Source organism: Sebastes fasciatus, chromosome 2 (assembly GCF_043250625.1).
Source record: "Sebastes fasciatus isolate fSebFas1 chromosome 2, fSebFas1.pri, whole genome shotgun sequence".
NCBI classification, from domain to species: domain Eukaryota; kingdom Metazoa; phylum Chordata; class Actinopteri; order Perciformes; family Sebastidae; genus Sebastes; species Sebastes fasciatus.
The window spans coordinates 5083134-5098423 of record NC_133796.1 but is presented as its reverse complement, the minus strand read 5'-3'; the positions used below and the strand labels follow the sequence as shown (position 1 = coordinate 5098423).

At 41.3% G+C, this 15290-nt stretch overlaps 1 protein-coding gene and 1 long non-coding RNA gene across 3 annotated transcripts in view; one reads left to right on the top strand and one right to left on the bottom strand.

Moving 5' to 3' along the window:
• The window catches only part of LOC141783034 (uncharacterized), a 589922-nt gene that overhangs the window by 156532 nt on the left and 418100 nt on the right, over window positions 1-15290 (bottom strand). The gene's annotated exons all lie outside the window — the stretch shown is intronic.
• Window positions 1-15290, top strand: part of sh3gl3a (SH3-domain GRB2-like 3a) — a 34625-nt gene that overhangs the window by 13188 nt on the left and 6147 nt on the right. For both annotated transcript variants that reach the window (XM_074659699.1, XM_074659688.1), the window contains exons 2-9: window positions 8646-8714; window positions 9043-9115; window positions 9207-9350; window positions 9672-9805; window positions 11734-11892; window positions 12092-12195; window positions 13393-13517; window positions 13668-13700. In XM_074659699.1, the coding sequence (XP_074515800.1) occupies window positions 8646-8714; window positions 9043-9115; window positions 9207-9350; window positions 9672-9805; window positions 11734-11892; window positions 12092-12195; window positions 13393-13517; window positions 13668-13700 (841 nt within the window). The remainder of the gene's footprint in view (window positions 1-8645; window positions 8715-9042; window positions 9116-9206; window positions 9351-9671; window positions 9806-11733; window positions 11893-12091; window positions 12196-13392; window positions 13518-13667; window positions 13701-15290) is intronic.

The following is a 15290-nucleotide window of genomic DNA, read 5'->3' as shown; positions in this document are numbered from 1 at the left end:
TCTTTCAATGGAGTCTGGTTGCTTTCCTGTCTGCTTCTCCAAACTGGGGACGTGCCGACCGCCATCTACTGTAGGTTACACACTGACTACGGATAAGTACCTCATACAACACCACTTCAAAACACCTGAACTATCCCTTTAATATGTCTGTACACAAAAATGTGAGGAGAAATCAAATTTCAGTAAGAAACTACTAAACAGACCTCCTGTAGTGCCATTACAAAACAGTGTTATCTCAGATGGAAATCATCGGGAGGCTCCAGTTTCCAACTCATCCCACCCACCACTGAACAAACACACTCCCGCTCAAAACAGCAGGAAGGTCATAGCTCAATCCAATAATAGGAGCTACTTGTTGTTAAAATTGTCTCTCAATATTTTTGACAACTCTATACTATACTGCAGTATACAGTACATACTGCATACTGAGTTCCTCAGCAGTATGAAACGGTTAAAGCGAAATATTTTGCAGTATGCTAGGCTTTAGCCTTTAAACCAGCTCTTGAATTGTTTTTATTATGACCAATGTTTGTTTACTTTATAAAATACTTTTAGCTGCACCACCCCCTAAACTATTTATTCCAAGAGCTCATGACGAAATAAGAGATATATCCCTACAGATACTAGAGTAATGTTAAAAAGGATCATATTGTCTCAGTAGGTATCTCTCTGCCCCGTCAGAGGCGGCTCTTTCCCTCGCCACCCTGTGAACGTCACTGGCCGGCTGGCGAGCGAGCTACGCCCGCGGTTTATTGTGGAGCTTTTCAACTCTAAAAATGCAGATAACCACAGGTTCCTGTTAATTTTATAATGGACATTTGTGTTGTGATATTTAAACAAACTATCCGTCAACAAGGAAATAAAAGCCTCTCGTCTACAGACCGGTCTCTAGAGAGAGCTCCAGCCAGCTCATAGCGGTCTGTGAGCGTGACCGCCCGGCTGGCGAGGTAGCGACCCCGGCAGGTGCTAGCTATCTGTCATGGCAATTTGTGGAGCTTCTAAACTCCGAAAACGTTGGAGAGAATGTTCGATTCGCCATCTTATATTGTAAAACTCCGATGCATACTGGACATTTTTTCCAAATCAGTATGACATCCAGATGTTTTTGTCATACTGTAGATTTTGCTTTTGTTCGCATACTACATGCTGCGTTTTGGCCAAATCAGTACGTACCACTACTATAGTGAGGTTTAGAATACAGCCTCTGTTCTGTCCCCTCTTTGCCTCTCCAATACAGCTCCTTTGGGAGACACAGTTAAACAATATGGTTCTGCTAACACACACAAACCCACAGCAACAATGCCTGTGTACGTGTGTGTAGGCCAGTGATTCAGCTCCTCGAGAGCTTCCACATTGTTTTGAAGGGAAACTGCTGTTTACTCCAGTAGGCTGTTTGGTTTGACTTCATGTCACTTTCCCTCCTATCAATAGCATAGCTGAGGGGAAAGTGTTATCTGTGACAGACTGACAACGAGTCACACAATGAGCACCAAACAAGCAGAGTATCTCACTCCTAACCCTCTGCATTCTTCTCCTCCGTCCAGCCAACCTGGAATCCCGCATTAACTTCTCCACACTAATTTCCCACAAGATCCACCACCACCACCACGCTGTGAGGCTGACGGGAAAACAGTCCGTGCCGAACATTAATCTCAGCATTGCATTAATTAGTGTGAGCCGACATTAACACCCTGCAAAATCGGAATAATTGAATTAACCTTGCTGTCTTTAAATCCAACCTTCCTTATTAGCCTTGGAATCTAAAGGCAAATCTCTTCCAAGAGATTACGACCATTTCACTTTATCATGTTCGTGTTTAATGAGATTTACTGGAAAAAAAAGACTTTATCTCAATAATTAGTTTGATAAAAGTTTAGGACTTAATGGTAAATAAAATGTCTTAAAGCTGCAGTAGTCAGTATATATTTTTGGCATCATTGGGAAAAAAATCCATAATAACCTTTCAGCATATTGTAATTCAAGTGTTCTGAGAGAAAACTAGACTTCTGCTCCTCCTCATGGCTCTGTTTTCAGGCTTTAAGAAATCTAACCCGTGACGAGAGACTTTGACCAATCACAGGTCATTTCAGAGAGAGAGCGTTCCTATTGGCTGTGCTCCGGTCATGCGGAACTTGGCGTTCCTTCACCAGAAATAGTCATTAACGTAACATAATATTGATTCATATTTGATCAGCGCTGCCTAGTTTGACCGTTTGGTCGGAGTTCGAGAGTGATTGACAGCCGGCTCTCATAGACGGCAGCTGGACAGCAGACCTCAGATCAGCTCTTACTGCTTGTTTTCCTCCGGTCTGTGAAATCTTGCAAATGCCGTTAGGATCACCGGAGGACACAGAGGAACATGATTTTTTTTTTCAGGTTACCCGTTTCATGCACTACTGTCACGATATAGCAACCGTTTTATAAAAATAACTTTTTGTAATCATATTTGCTCCAATCTCACCTACTGATGCTTTAATTATAAGGATGTTTTTTTGCGATTTAATTAATACTTAATTGGTACTCTTCAGCCAACTTGAAACTGAAATACTACTATTAGTTCTAAATGACTGAACAACAAACTGAACAGTGAACTGCAAATTGCAGCTTCGTTGGACTGCCAAAGTCGAAAGCTGTAATCTACACATGTGACTACGTCTGGTTTTCAAAATAAGATGTTAACAAAGGGAACTACACAAAATACATATATGGAAATAAACAGAAGTATAAAACATTACATGTCCCGTATAAATTAAAAAGAAATTACCACTAATTTGTTGAGGGAAATGTCTTTATTCTTTGATTTTTGGGTTGCTGGAAAAAATGTAATAAATAATTCCTGACAATGATCCTGATATATTTGACTTCAGGACATCTCTGACTACATACATGCTGAAAAGCAAACATTTTTACTGTATTAATTTAGGTATTAGCCGAAGTAAAAGTACCTAGAAATGTATGATTCAACTTTTTCCCATGGTTTAGTGTTAAAGCAGTTCGAATCGGCACCCAAGTATTGTGATAAATCGGGAGATAGGTGAATCGTCGCTGCCCTACTAGATATGGTGGTTAGTGTTGGTAGTGACTATAGTGTTATTTTTGCTTATAGAAATTAAATTTTAAGTACGTGCAATAAAATACCGAGCCACAAGAGCCCTAGTAAAGTATGAAACTCGTAGGGAAATGCTCTATGATAATGTGTTCTCCTGTAAAGGTGTAATTGTTTTGCTGCTGGGCCATCATTGTGTTTGTTTAGACTGAGCAAAGTGAGCAAAAACGTGTGCGCTCTCTACAAAGGAAGGAACCCACCTGCTCCCCCCAGGCCTTTCTGTAAAGTCCTGAGTTCAGAGTACAGGAAGAAGGAACACACAGATCCAACAACACAGTCACACAATCAAAGAAATGACTGTAAGCCAACATGCAACGCCGGTGGCGTCTTTGATCTGGGATTTAAAAAAGAAGCAAACTAACATCCTGACGGCGATGCTCGCTGGAGAGTCAAGTCAAAGCACCTCGATCTGAACGTTTTTAACTCTCAGAGTGCCTGTTGAGCCTTTGTATTTCACTCTCAGTTCACTGCTCAGGATAATTGCAGCTCTAAATGTGTAGATGCGATGCCGTCATTGTGGATTAAAAAGGGCCAACACCAGTTATTTGTTGCCTCCAGCTGTCACCTGCTGCTGCAGCTTGTACTAATGCATCTGGCCCCGGAGCACGTCATCGTCCCAGTGAGCTCTGCTGCTGCCCCTTTCATTTAAAACACCAGGTTTTTTTCAAGTCAAAACTACTGTGTTCTTTTAACCATCTGAGACCCACAATAGACCAGTTTTAGTCTTCTTTAGGGAGGTCCAGGGGGTCTTTAGGGGGAGATAGCAGGTCAACAGTAGATGTCACATAGAAGTGGTGTACATCATCTGAAAGCTGAGAACCTGAACATTAATTTGAGATGCAGCTCAACACAGTGTGTCAAGTTGTTTCAGTCATAAAACAGAAATAAACATTAATTAAGTTGTTGCAGCAATTTTTGGGTTGATATCATTTGTTACACACATTTGGTGCTAAATCTAATTGTTTTTTACTACTTGAGAATTGATAAAAAGTGATCAATAATTCCTTTAAAATACCACATTAAGACACCAAGACCTTGAGGAACACCATAGAAAAAGCCATGCTGTGATTTGGGATCAAAAACTTTTGAGATTTCTGCACAAGAATTGCATTTTTCTGCGATTGGATGGCGAGCACTTCTGTTGTGTAAACTGCTCAGAAACCCCCATATTTTCAATCTAGCTAGGGAAGCCATCCATCCTCTGAATGCTCTAGGTCTCTAGTTTGTGTCTGTAAAGTTTCATGAGGCTGTGATTATCCTAGAGGTCACCACAGGTCATTTTATACAGTGAGGTCAAGTTTTTTAAAAAATGGTCTCACTATAATGAAATGTCTCCTATGGGGACTAACATCATCACACATGAATACAGTTGGACTCATTAGATCCACAAGAGTCTCAGCTTTACAGTGATACCCAATTTATGTAATTCCAAGACTGTTTAGGGACCCCAGTATGCAGAAATATTCAAACACACCATTTTAATATATTGGCGAAAATAACACATGTATACTGCATGAATAAAACGTTCATTTAGTTATTCAGTGAAAACATGATCTTAAGTCTATAACAGCCGCTGACTTGATGGAGCAGACTGTAGAGATGTACAGTGGGACCGTCCTGCCCCCTCCTCTGTCCTAGAAAGGCTTTGGCAGCCAGATTGGGCTCATTTCTCCTCTCGGAGTCGGCTAATTTTATCCAGGCTCTGACCCACTTGGTGCCTTCGACTCTCCTACTGCCGGCAGCTCTTGTAGTGGAGCCTTGGACACATTCACATATTCACACCACCTGTACCTGGACAGGGGCAGTATGGCTCTCTGTTTAGATTTGCCAGGTTGGCTGAATAAACCACCGGTGCTTGTATTCATGAAACTACTGAATGGTGAGGGTTTGACTTGTAGGTTGTCGTAGCATCAATAGTGATGGTACATCTGATTAAAGTGGCGAGTTTATTGTGAAACTAAGTCGTTGCAATGCTGCAGTCAGGGTTGATTTTACACCAATCAAACTTCCCATGAGCTTGTGCAACAAACTGCACTTCTCTTATTACCGGACCACATTTCTAAAATGTTTAGCAGGGCCGGGACGATACACCTATCTCCCGATTCAATACTATCACGATACTTGGGTGCCGGTTTTGATATATATTGCGATTTTTGTGAACTTTTTTAACACTAGACCATGAGAAAAAATGAAGTCATACATTTCTATGGACTTTTACCTTGGAAAATCTCGAAGTTAATACAGTAAAAATGTTTGATTTTCAGCATGTATGTAATCAGAGATGTCCTGAAGTCAAATATATCAGGATCATTGTCAGGCATTATTTATTAACTCTTTTCCAGCAACCCACAAAAATCAAAGAATAAAGACATTTCCCTCACAGATTAGTGGTATTTTCTTTTTAATTTATAAGATACATGTATCATGTAACATGTAGCGTCGGCCCATTTGACCACGGAGATGTGAGCAACGGCTGGCTCGACCTGGACGTTACCACAATACAATAACGTTTCCTGTCCGTGACAGTTAGCATGCAGCTTTAGCCGTGATGTCTAGCTCTGCTTTTCCTGTTAATGTGTGAAACCCAAAGTGTTTCCATCCATTACAGGATGTGTAGTGTTTACCACGCTGGATTTAACATGTGAGGGTGCAGCTCGTATCCATGAAGACCCTCTGCTGTTTTCTACTTTGTCGTTTCGGCTCACTGCGGTTTGTTTTGGTTGACGGATACGGAACAGATATGACGTCACGTTGCTCAGACTACAACAATAAAAGTGGTAACTTCCTTCTACCTCCACACAGACTCAAATGAAGCAAATATATTGATTCTTGCTTTAAAAAAGTCTATTTTAAAATCATAAAAAAATATATATTTTTTACCTCCCTGTTGTTGAATTTGTGTCTTAACACACACAGCTGTAAGACCTTCACTCAGTTCTGTTGTTTTGACAGTTGCATTCATCAAGATAAGACAGAGTTGTCACATCAGTGAAGTAAACAGAAGCTGTGAAATTCATTCGATTCTTGGGAACTGCTGTGTTCTTGCTCTTTACGACATTTCAAATCATCAAACAAAATCATGCTTTCCCAAAGCCTCAGTCGTACTGTACATCGTTTGCTGATCTAGTCTCATGGCTTTACATAAAGCCTGGCAGCAGCATCACTGACTCCAGCGCTGCTGTCGTCATTTACCGACACAAGACAATGCAGCATGCTGGAGGTGATGACCGCAACTTCCTGCCCTGCTCCTCTTACACCCCACCCATCAGGCTCAGCGTCTTTACTCAGCACCAGGCTGTCGGGATGCAACCAGGAACATGTTATAATGGTGTTTATATCACTCTGAATCACAGTGAAGTGTCAGCACAGCTGCACTGCTGTTTAGCACCGAGATATAGTAGCTGTGAAAAATCACAAGACAGTATTGTGTGTTTGTGTTTGACTGAGGTATGACCCTGAGAAGAAGGGGCGTGTAATGTAAACAGCATATGTAACATCTAACCCTTACTAAATTCAAGCATTACATAAACATAATGTTTCTTGCATTGCGTGAAAATTCCTATTCAAAAATAATAAAACTTTGTTTCGTACATTAAACCTCAAGGAGACTCAGAATTAGTAAGAAGGTGTGAGTACCTCACTCATACAGATGTATTACTTGTCAAGGTACTCTTCAACAAAAAGTAGAGTCAGAGAAACTGTCCAGGTAACTCTGCTCCACATGGTGATGTACTGTACGTCCCCGCGTATCACTGTAATCACTGATTCCACCTCTAGTCCTTTACCTACGCAGTCAGCGTAGAGTTTATGAGTAGAAGACTGAAAAAGCCTCAGGAATAAGAAATGGCTGTGGTTGTTTCATTTTTTAGGTTTTTCAAAGTTAGTCTTGGTAATGCAGAAAATCACTGAAGAAGTAGAGGCGGGCTGGTAATCAGATGTTTCTTCCTAACTGGCCGACTGCCCCTAATCTCTCAGTATTAGTCCACAATTTGCACACAGAATTTTAATCCTCTTTAAATCTACCAGGGAATGATGTCAATGTCCCATTCTTCTGTTTGAAACACCATTTAAAACCATGCAGGGCCAATAGCATGTTTATTAATGTCCTCATATCATATAATACCAGTTTATTAACCGAAGCAGTCAGTCACCTAAACAACTAAATGCAAATCTCTCACTCCCACTCATTACGATGTGAATTTATAAAGTATTGTTACACTGCATTAGCTTTAAATCTGAATAAAAAGAAATGTGTGGACACATCCAGGTCTTCTACTTAAACTTGATTTCTCACCTGAAAGGGCTCACCTCCAGGGGGACAGGCTGTCGGGACATGTTTCAGACTACAGCTCGGGATATATCCTGACCTCAATAACTGGTCTCTCCTCATTAATTCATGGACACACACTAGAGAGAGTGACGGCAAGAAGTGAGTGAGGAGATATGAAGTCGAGCTGCTACGGGAGGGGAGAAGTATAGTAAGCAGGGAGTGAGTGGAGGGGAAAACGGTCTTTTTCAGGGCAGCGGGGCTGGAAATAGGACAGTGGCGTGAAGTGACGTGTGGCGGTGCGTCAACGAGCCGCCAAGTGTGAAAATGAAAATAATAGGGGCAGCTGTTTTGACGCAGGCCGTTCAGCGCCGGTGTGTGTTGGCCTTAAAACCATCTCCTTTAAAAATGTAGTAATTATACTTTTTTAAGCAACAGTACTTTTACTTCAGCAACATATTCCAGTACTCGTTCTCTCCCTGCCTGTGTGTTTCTGCGCCCACTCACCCTGATGGTACCTTAAATTCATGATTTGTCATCTGTCATATGACACATTTCTAACAGTGATATTGAGCTGTGTGTGAACAGAGGCGTTCATAAAGAAACCAATACGGTGCCTCCATTTACCTTTTTTTTAGTTTTGTTTTTAAAATATTAACTTGGCTTCTCAATGTGTTCTTTCTGAGTATAAAAAAAGCATAGTGTGAATATAACACTGGCAGTCATAGAGTCACTCTGGTCTGTAGTCATTTAGATCACTGAAAACATGTAGTCCACACTGGAAATCACTCCAACAAAGATGTACCATAATATAAGTCTGAACTACGGTTCAAAATTATATTCAACCTGAAATTGGATCTGTCTCAATGTTAGTAATTAGTTGGGGGAGATCTTGTCTTCCTGAGTTTATTTGAACCCCGTCTGAACAACAGAGAGAGACAGATTGTGAGGATGATGTCATCTAGAGACAAATCCTGATGATGCTCGACGATGAATAATGGAACAACTGGTGGGACGTGGTCGTGGCTTTACTGAGATATGACTACATTAATGTTCAGATACAACATATACTGTATGAGCCCACAGAATCTCTCACTAACTCAACATCATTGCCACAACTTCAAAAATTGTCCTCTGAGTCAGAGTAAGGCTGCACGATTATGGCCAAAATGATAGTCACGATTATTTTGATCAATATTGAGATTGAGATTATTCATTGATTTTAGCGACAACATAGTCCTCCATCATTGTCTCTCTGCTCTCTTTGTGCAGCTACTCAGTGAGAAGATCAGCGGGGCCGAGGGGACCAAGCTGGATGAAGACTTCATGGAGATGGAGAGGGTGAGTTCAGTTCAGCAGTAAACTCACGGTGGATGCATAGTGTTACACGTGGTAGTACGGGGGTTGATTTCATCAGTACAGGCAGGACTGAAAGTCCTTTTCAACTTCTCTTCAGCTGATTAAACACGTAAGAGGAGGTGGGACTTTGGTGATGGTCATTGATTTCCTGAATTTTAATGTCACAACAAACAAGCAGAATGAAGAACTATTGCTATAGACGGGTTTCTGTGCAACGTCATCACAGAGATGTGCACACAACTTCGGGGCAGAGCCGAGCTGCAATCAATATCTCTCCTTTTTTTAAATGTTTTGTTTTGCTCCTTTTTAGAAAATTGATGTGACCAACAAGTCGGTGTTTGACCTCTTGTCCAAAACAACAGAATACCTCCAGCCTAACCCAGGTAAAAAAAGAAAGAAAGATGAATCACATTATTTAGTTTCAGCCACTGTCTTGCTAAATGAGTTCAGTATATTCACTGTTTTCCTTTGCAGCCTCTCGAGCCAAACTGAACATGCTGAACACGGTGTCTAAGATGCGGGGCCAGGTGAAGACCACCGGGTACCCTCAGACCGAAGGCCTGCTGGGAGACTGCATGCTGCGCTACGGCAACGAGCTGGGAGACGACTCTGTCTTCGGTACCGATTCTCATCTTCCAGAAATTCTTAGAAAGCTGCTGCAGAGAGGCGTACATGTATATAGATGAGTTCTTATTCAACATTAGCATAAACTGCTGTTTGACTGCTGCACATTTGAAGAGTAAAGTATGTAAACCCTTTTATGCAATAAAAGCATAGAAGATTTCAAAATGTAGCATTTAAAAACCACATTACATCACAGACACACAGCAGCACGTCTGTGACACGGTGCACGTCCTCAGATGATTTCTACGTTTCAGCGCCCCGCTGCAAAGACCTCAGGTTAACTGACGAGGTGTGCTTTGTCTGTCTGTCCTGCAGGCTGTGCTCTGGTGGATATGGGTGAGGCCATGAGGCAGATGGCGGATGTGAAGGACTCCCTGGACATAAGTGTCAAACAAAACTTTGTTGACCCCCTGCAGAATCTGCAGGACAAGGACCTCAAAGAGATCACGGTACATCACAGCAGCCTGTGTCCTGTAGCTAAACTCATCAAACACAAGTGTGTGTCATTTTTTTTAATTTATGATTGGCACAAACTACAGTATGAGAGACTATTGGTTTTGTTCCATAGTTCAAAACCTCGCCCTCAAATCCTTATAATGGTGACAGTGTTTGCAACATGGGGGAAATGTGACAACACTTCCAGGATGTGCCAAGAACTGTCTGCTATTAGGCCAGTGTAACGGTTACCTTTATTTCATTTACACAATGTATGCAGCTTTAGGTTCATTTAATACAACCATTAATACCACACTATAAAAATACTGTTAAAAGTAAAAGTCCTGCTTTCAAAAATGTTTCTTAAAGTTACTGTGAGGAACTTTTAACTAGTTATTAAACAGTCTCAGTTAAATACCGATGCCTCCGTTTGACCTACATCAGTAAACAAGACCATCAGTGAGAGGATTGACTATTTCAGGAAGGAGGCTAAATAACGCTCCAAAGTTGGGCTGAATTTTGGCGAGGAAAAACTGGCATGGCCAATTTCAAACGGCTCCCTTGACCTCTGACCTCAAGATATGTGAATGAAAATGGGTCTCCCCTTTACAGAGGAGTCTTTGGCCCTGTTCAGACCTGGTATTAACATGCGTCCTCAGTGATCGGATCACAAGTGGACAATTTTAAGTACGTCTGTTCACACCTGGTATTAGAATGCGTCTCCACATGCGTCTTCAGTGACCACCTGTGAGCCGATCTCACTTCCCCGCTCTATAAGCAAATAAACACGTAGTAAACACATGGCTAATACAGCAGCCGTTGTGACGTAATAATACATGACTGTCAGTAGTTATATCATTCATATTCGTGAATTCTGGTACATTGTATTAACATCAAAATAAAAGGTTATTGTACCAGCGGGCCCCAGGGATCACCGCGCCGCTGGCACCTACACGTCTCCGACAGTATGATAATAATGCACTTCACGTGCCTAGTCTGATAGTCTGTAGATATTTAGCCTACAAACAAGATATATTTTAATAAAATACAGTTGTACCAACAGGATACAGTAGAGCACAGAGGCCGTTTCCATGCCGACAAACGCCCGTGTCTGCCTGTTTATTCACCTGAGGGGCGCGGTGATCCCGCGGATCCCAGCTGGACATCAGATGAGTAGGCGGTCCTTAATGTGGCCCAGGACGCATTCACGTACACACTCCTAAAAGAATGTGGTCATATGTGGCCCAGACCACCTCTGAATGTGGTCTGAAAGATCCGATCTCAATGTGTCCTCAATGCGTCTTGAGTGCGTTCACACCTGTACTTAAAGCTGTCCACTTGTGATCCGATCAGTCAGGACGCATGTTAATACCAGGTCTGAACAGGGCCTTTGTCCAGTCAACTGTGACCCTGATGAAGACCTATGTTGGTCGCAACACGTTGGTCATTTTAAACAATCATTGCCATGTAAAATAAAGGGATTTTAATTTTGTTCAAACACTACAGTGTGCCTTGGATTGTTCTTGAGGGAGACTTGCATTTTTGTACTTTTTTGAGACCATATTCCACCCAGGTAATGAGCCGTGCACAGGACTGAATAAACAATCCGGTTTTCACTTCAGTCCATGAATTCATAAGTCATAAACGTAATACCAGCCTCAATATATAATACCTTTGCATTCAATGCTATGTGATCAATTTTGTACACAGAGGTCACATTCATAGGACGAAAAAAGAATGAATAAAATGTGCATTTGTCTGCATACTGCATGTAAAGGGTGTGTGAGATTGCATTGTTATCATTATCATTATGTAATTCTGTAAGTATGTGCCAATACATACAGGTCATACAGTATATACAGAGTGTTTGCAGAAGAAGTGTGTTGTAAACAAAGAACCAAACAGGATATATTACATCGACGTGTTCCTCTTTGTGTTGCAGCACCACCTGAAGAAGCTGGAGGGCCGCCGGTTAGACTTTGACTACAAGAAGAAGCGTCAGGGGAAGATCCCAGACGAGGAGATCCGGCAGGCGGTGGAGAAGTTTGACGAGAGCAAAGAGCTCGCCGAGAGGAGCATGTTCAACTTCCTGGAGAACGATGTAAGAGAGACAGAACTAGTTAAACCCCACTCTGAGGTAGCAGAGGGTTTTAGTCCTCTGGAGTGATTTTGATATATTTGAATTACAAAGTGTAATGTGCCAGAGTTTGTTTTTTTAAAGGAGTTATGTCTCTCTGGTGATGGAGGGTGAGTTAATGTGTGTGTGTGTGTGTGTGTGTGTGTTGTCTTGTGGCCAATAGGTGGAGCAGGTGAGCCAGCTGTCGGCGCTGATCGAGGCGGCCGTAGAGTACCACAGGCAGTCCTGTGAAATCCTGGAGGAGCTCAGTGGAAAGCTGCAGAAGAGGTAAGGAAGGCGCTTGAGGCCACACTTCAATCTGCTGTCAGTAATTACTCCGCAGCGTCGGTCCCCTGTGGGAGAATCACTACCTCACACTGGTTCTGCTGTTCAAAGAGTAATTTCACACAGAGTGGTTGAGACACTGAAAGCATGCCGGTGGTGACGGCAGGATATTTAGAAACTAAGGTGTCTACATACTTGAATGAATGTGGTACAGGTCCACCTACATGTTCTATGTCATTTTGGAGTCACAGTGATGTTGTGTTTTTATTTTTCTCAATGCGTGGGTTTAGCCCGAGAGCAGCCGAGACTAGTTGCTATCATACTAACTGTCTTAATACCATGGCCAATGAGACACCAGCCTTTCATTTCCAATACCCAGATGATACTTTTTGACGAAAATGATTGAATGTTTTGTCTATAATTTAAAAAGAAATATGCCAAACTTGTCAGATGTGTGGCTGTCAAGCCATTAAAATAGTTAATCACGATTAATCGCTAATTTTTTATCTGTTCAAAATGTACCTTAAAGGGAGATTTGTCAAGTATTTAATACTCTTATCAACATGGAAGTGGACAAATATGTTTGCTTTATGCAAATGTGTGTATATATTTATTATTGGAAATCAATGAACAACACAAAACAATGACAGATATTGTCCAGAAACCCTCACAGGTACTGCATTTAGCATAAAACAATATGCTCAAATCATAACATGGCAAACTCAGACTTGACTATGACTTGCCCCAAACTGCATGTGATTATCATAAAGTGGGCATGTCTGTAAAGGGGAGACTCGTGGGTACCCATAGAACCCATTTACATTCACTGATCTGGAGGTCAGAGGTCAAGGGACCCCTTTGAAAATGGCCATGCCAGTTTTTCCTCGCCAAAATTCAGCGTATGTTTGGAGCGTTATTTAACCTCCTTCACGATAATGTTTAAAATCCAAAGTACTCTTGCAACATTACCGACCCTAGCTTTAAGTCACAAACACAGAAAAGAAAACAATTTATATCAGACTTTGAAAATGGATCACCAGATCTCACTTCTACCTCTCAGGGCCTCCGCAGGTGTGGAAAGAGCAGCAGCAGTGTACTGTAAGCACGGTCGGGGGCAACGAGACCGAGAAGGTGGAGCTAATTCAAAGTAATGATTTGTTTTGCCTAATGGAACAAGTGTTTTTTTCACTCTCACTCCAGGATATCCACAGCCAGCAGCCGGCCCAAGAGAGAGTTCAAACCAAAGTCCATCATGAGCAGCGTGGAGATGCTGGACAACAATCAGCACAACGGCCTGTCCTACAGCTCCTCGCTCAGATCCACCGGTACCGCTGACACACACACACACTTACACTACCGCACATACACTTTATCTCACCTCTTCACTGCTTCTGCTTTCTCTTCTGTAATTTGCTCCATCTTCATTGTTTGCTTTGAGTTCTAGCATATACTTTTTTTTGTGTTATCCCTTACAGATATCCAGATCAACCACACAGTCAATGGGAAAAGTAGGTATTCTTTTATAACAGTGTTGAGGTGTTTCTCTTCCCTCACCACATGCAGATTACCGTCTACACTGTTTTAGACTATTTACATCTTTTGACCTTAAACCTCTCACTTGTTCCCCGTCCACCGGTATCCTCCCGACAAACCCTTTCAGTTAGCGTGCTGCTTCCTGTATGCTTTTTAATGATAGTTTTCAGCTTTAAGATATGACTTACCAGCAGTTTGTCATTATTACCAAAAGTAAAAAAGTTACACAGCAGTTACCACTAAAAAAAACAAAAAACATTTGACTGTAATGATAATTATTTTTGAGAACAATTGTTAAGTAATGTGGATTTTATATCACTAAACATAAGCTAATTGGTGTTATTTCTAGATCTGAGTAAACTGTTTAACCCTGTTTATCATCCATATTATTTTCTATTATCCTTAAATTTACATTTTCTTCAATAGAAAATGATATTAGTTAAATGCCTAAATGAAAATATCTAATATAAATTATTTTATTAATTTTTAGGGCTAGACGCAAATTTGTTTTAACGCCACTAATTTCTTTAACACATTAACGCAACTTGCGTTTTTAGGTTGTAGCGGGCTCAGTTTTAAAGCTAGAGGGAAGATACTGGTATCACATGAAACAAAAAAATGAAGGAATCCATTGATACTAACTACGTCAGACTAGATCGTTGTGAAGGAGGCTAAATAACTACCCAAAGTCCGCAACATTTTGGCGAGGAGAAACTGGCATGGCCATTTTCAAAGGGGTCCCTTGACCTCTGACCTCCAGATGTGTGAATGTAAATGGGTTCTATGGGTACCCACGAGTCTCCCCTTTACAGACATGCTCACTTTATGATAATCACATGCAGTTTGGGGTAAGTCATAGTCCAGTCATAGTATGCCATGTTATGATTTGAGCACATTTTTTCTAATACATGCTTGTATTATTTGTAGCACACATACAGGTGAACATTTTCTACAGATATTTTTTTTTGGCCGTCCAGATCAAACAGTCAGTCCCTAGGAAATGTATAACAGAAAGCCTTCGTTACAAACTGAGGTTATGTAGTCACAGATTAGTCTTATAGGGTTTATATTTGTTCTGTGTTCAATCAATAGTTTTGTTGTTAATGAACTTCCAAATAGCTGCTGCCTCCTTTGCCTGTGTGTTCAGGGTTAGATCTATTAGCTGCTGTGCTCTTATGTGAAAGTTAGATTCATGCTTTTATTGAGGATGTGGCCAAGTGCATTAAGTGGAGTCGCTGTGGTTACAATCCTCCGGCACACTGATATGCTGATAAGCAGGTGAAAAGGAGATATAAGTCCACGTCTTGTCCGTGGCAATATCTGAGAAAACGTTGGTGCCCTCTGCTGGCAAACATCAGACACAACGGGTGTACATGCAATATGGAGCGGTACACAGTAGATTAACATACCTGCCAACCTTGAGACCTTAAAAAGACGGAGGACTTCAAAACCAAAGCCCCAGAAAAATGAGAGTTTCAGAGACTTTGTTGACTGCAATCTGGTGACTTTAAAAGAATGAAAATAATAAATACTCTGCAACAGCATTTTAATGTTAAACTTTTAAT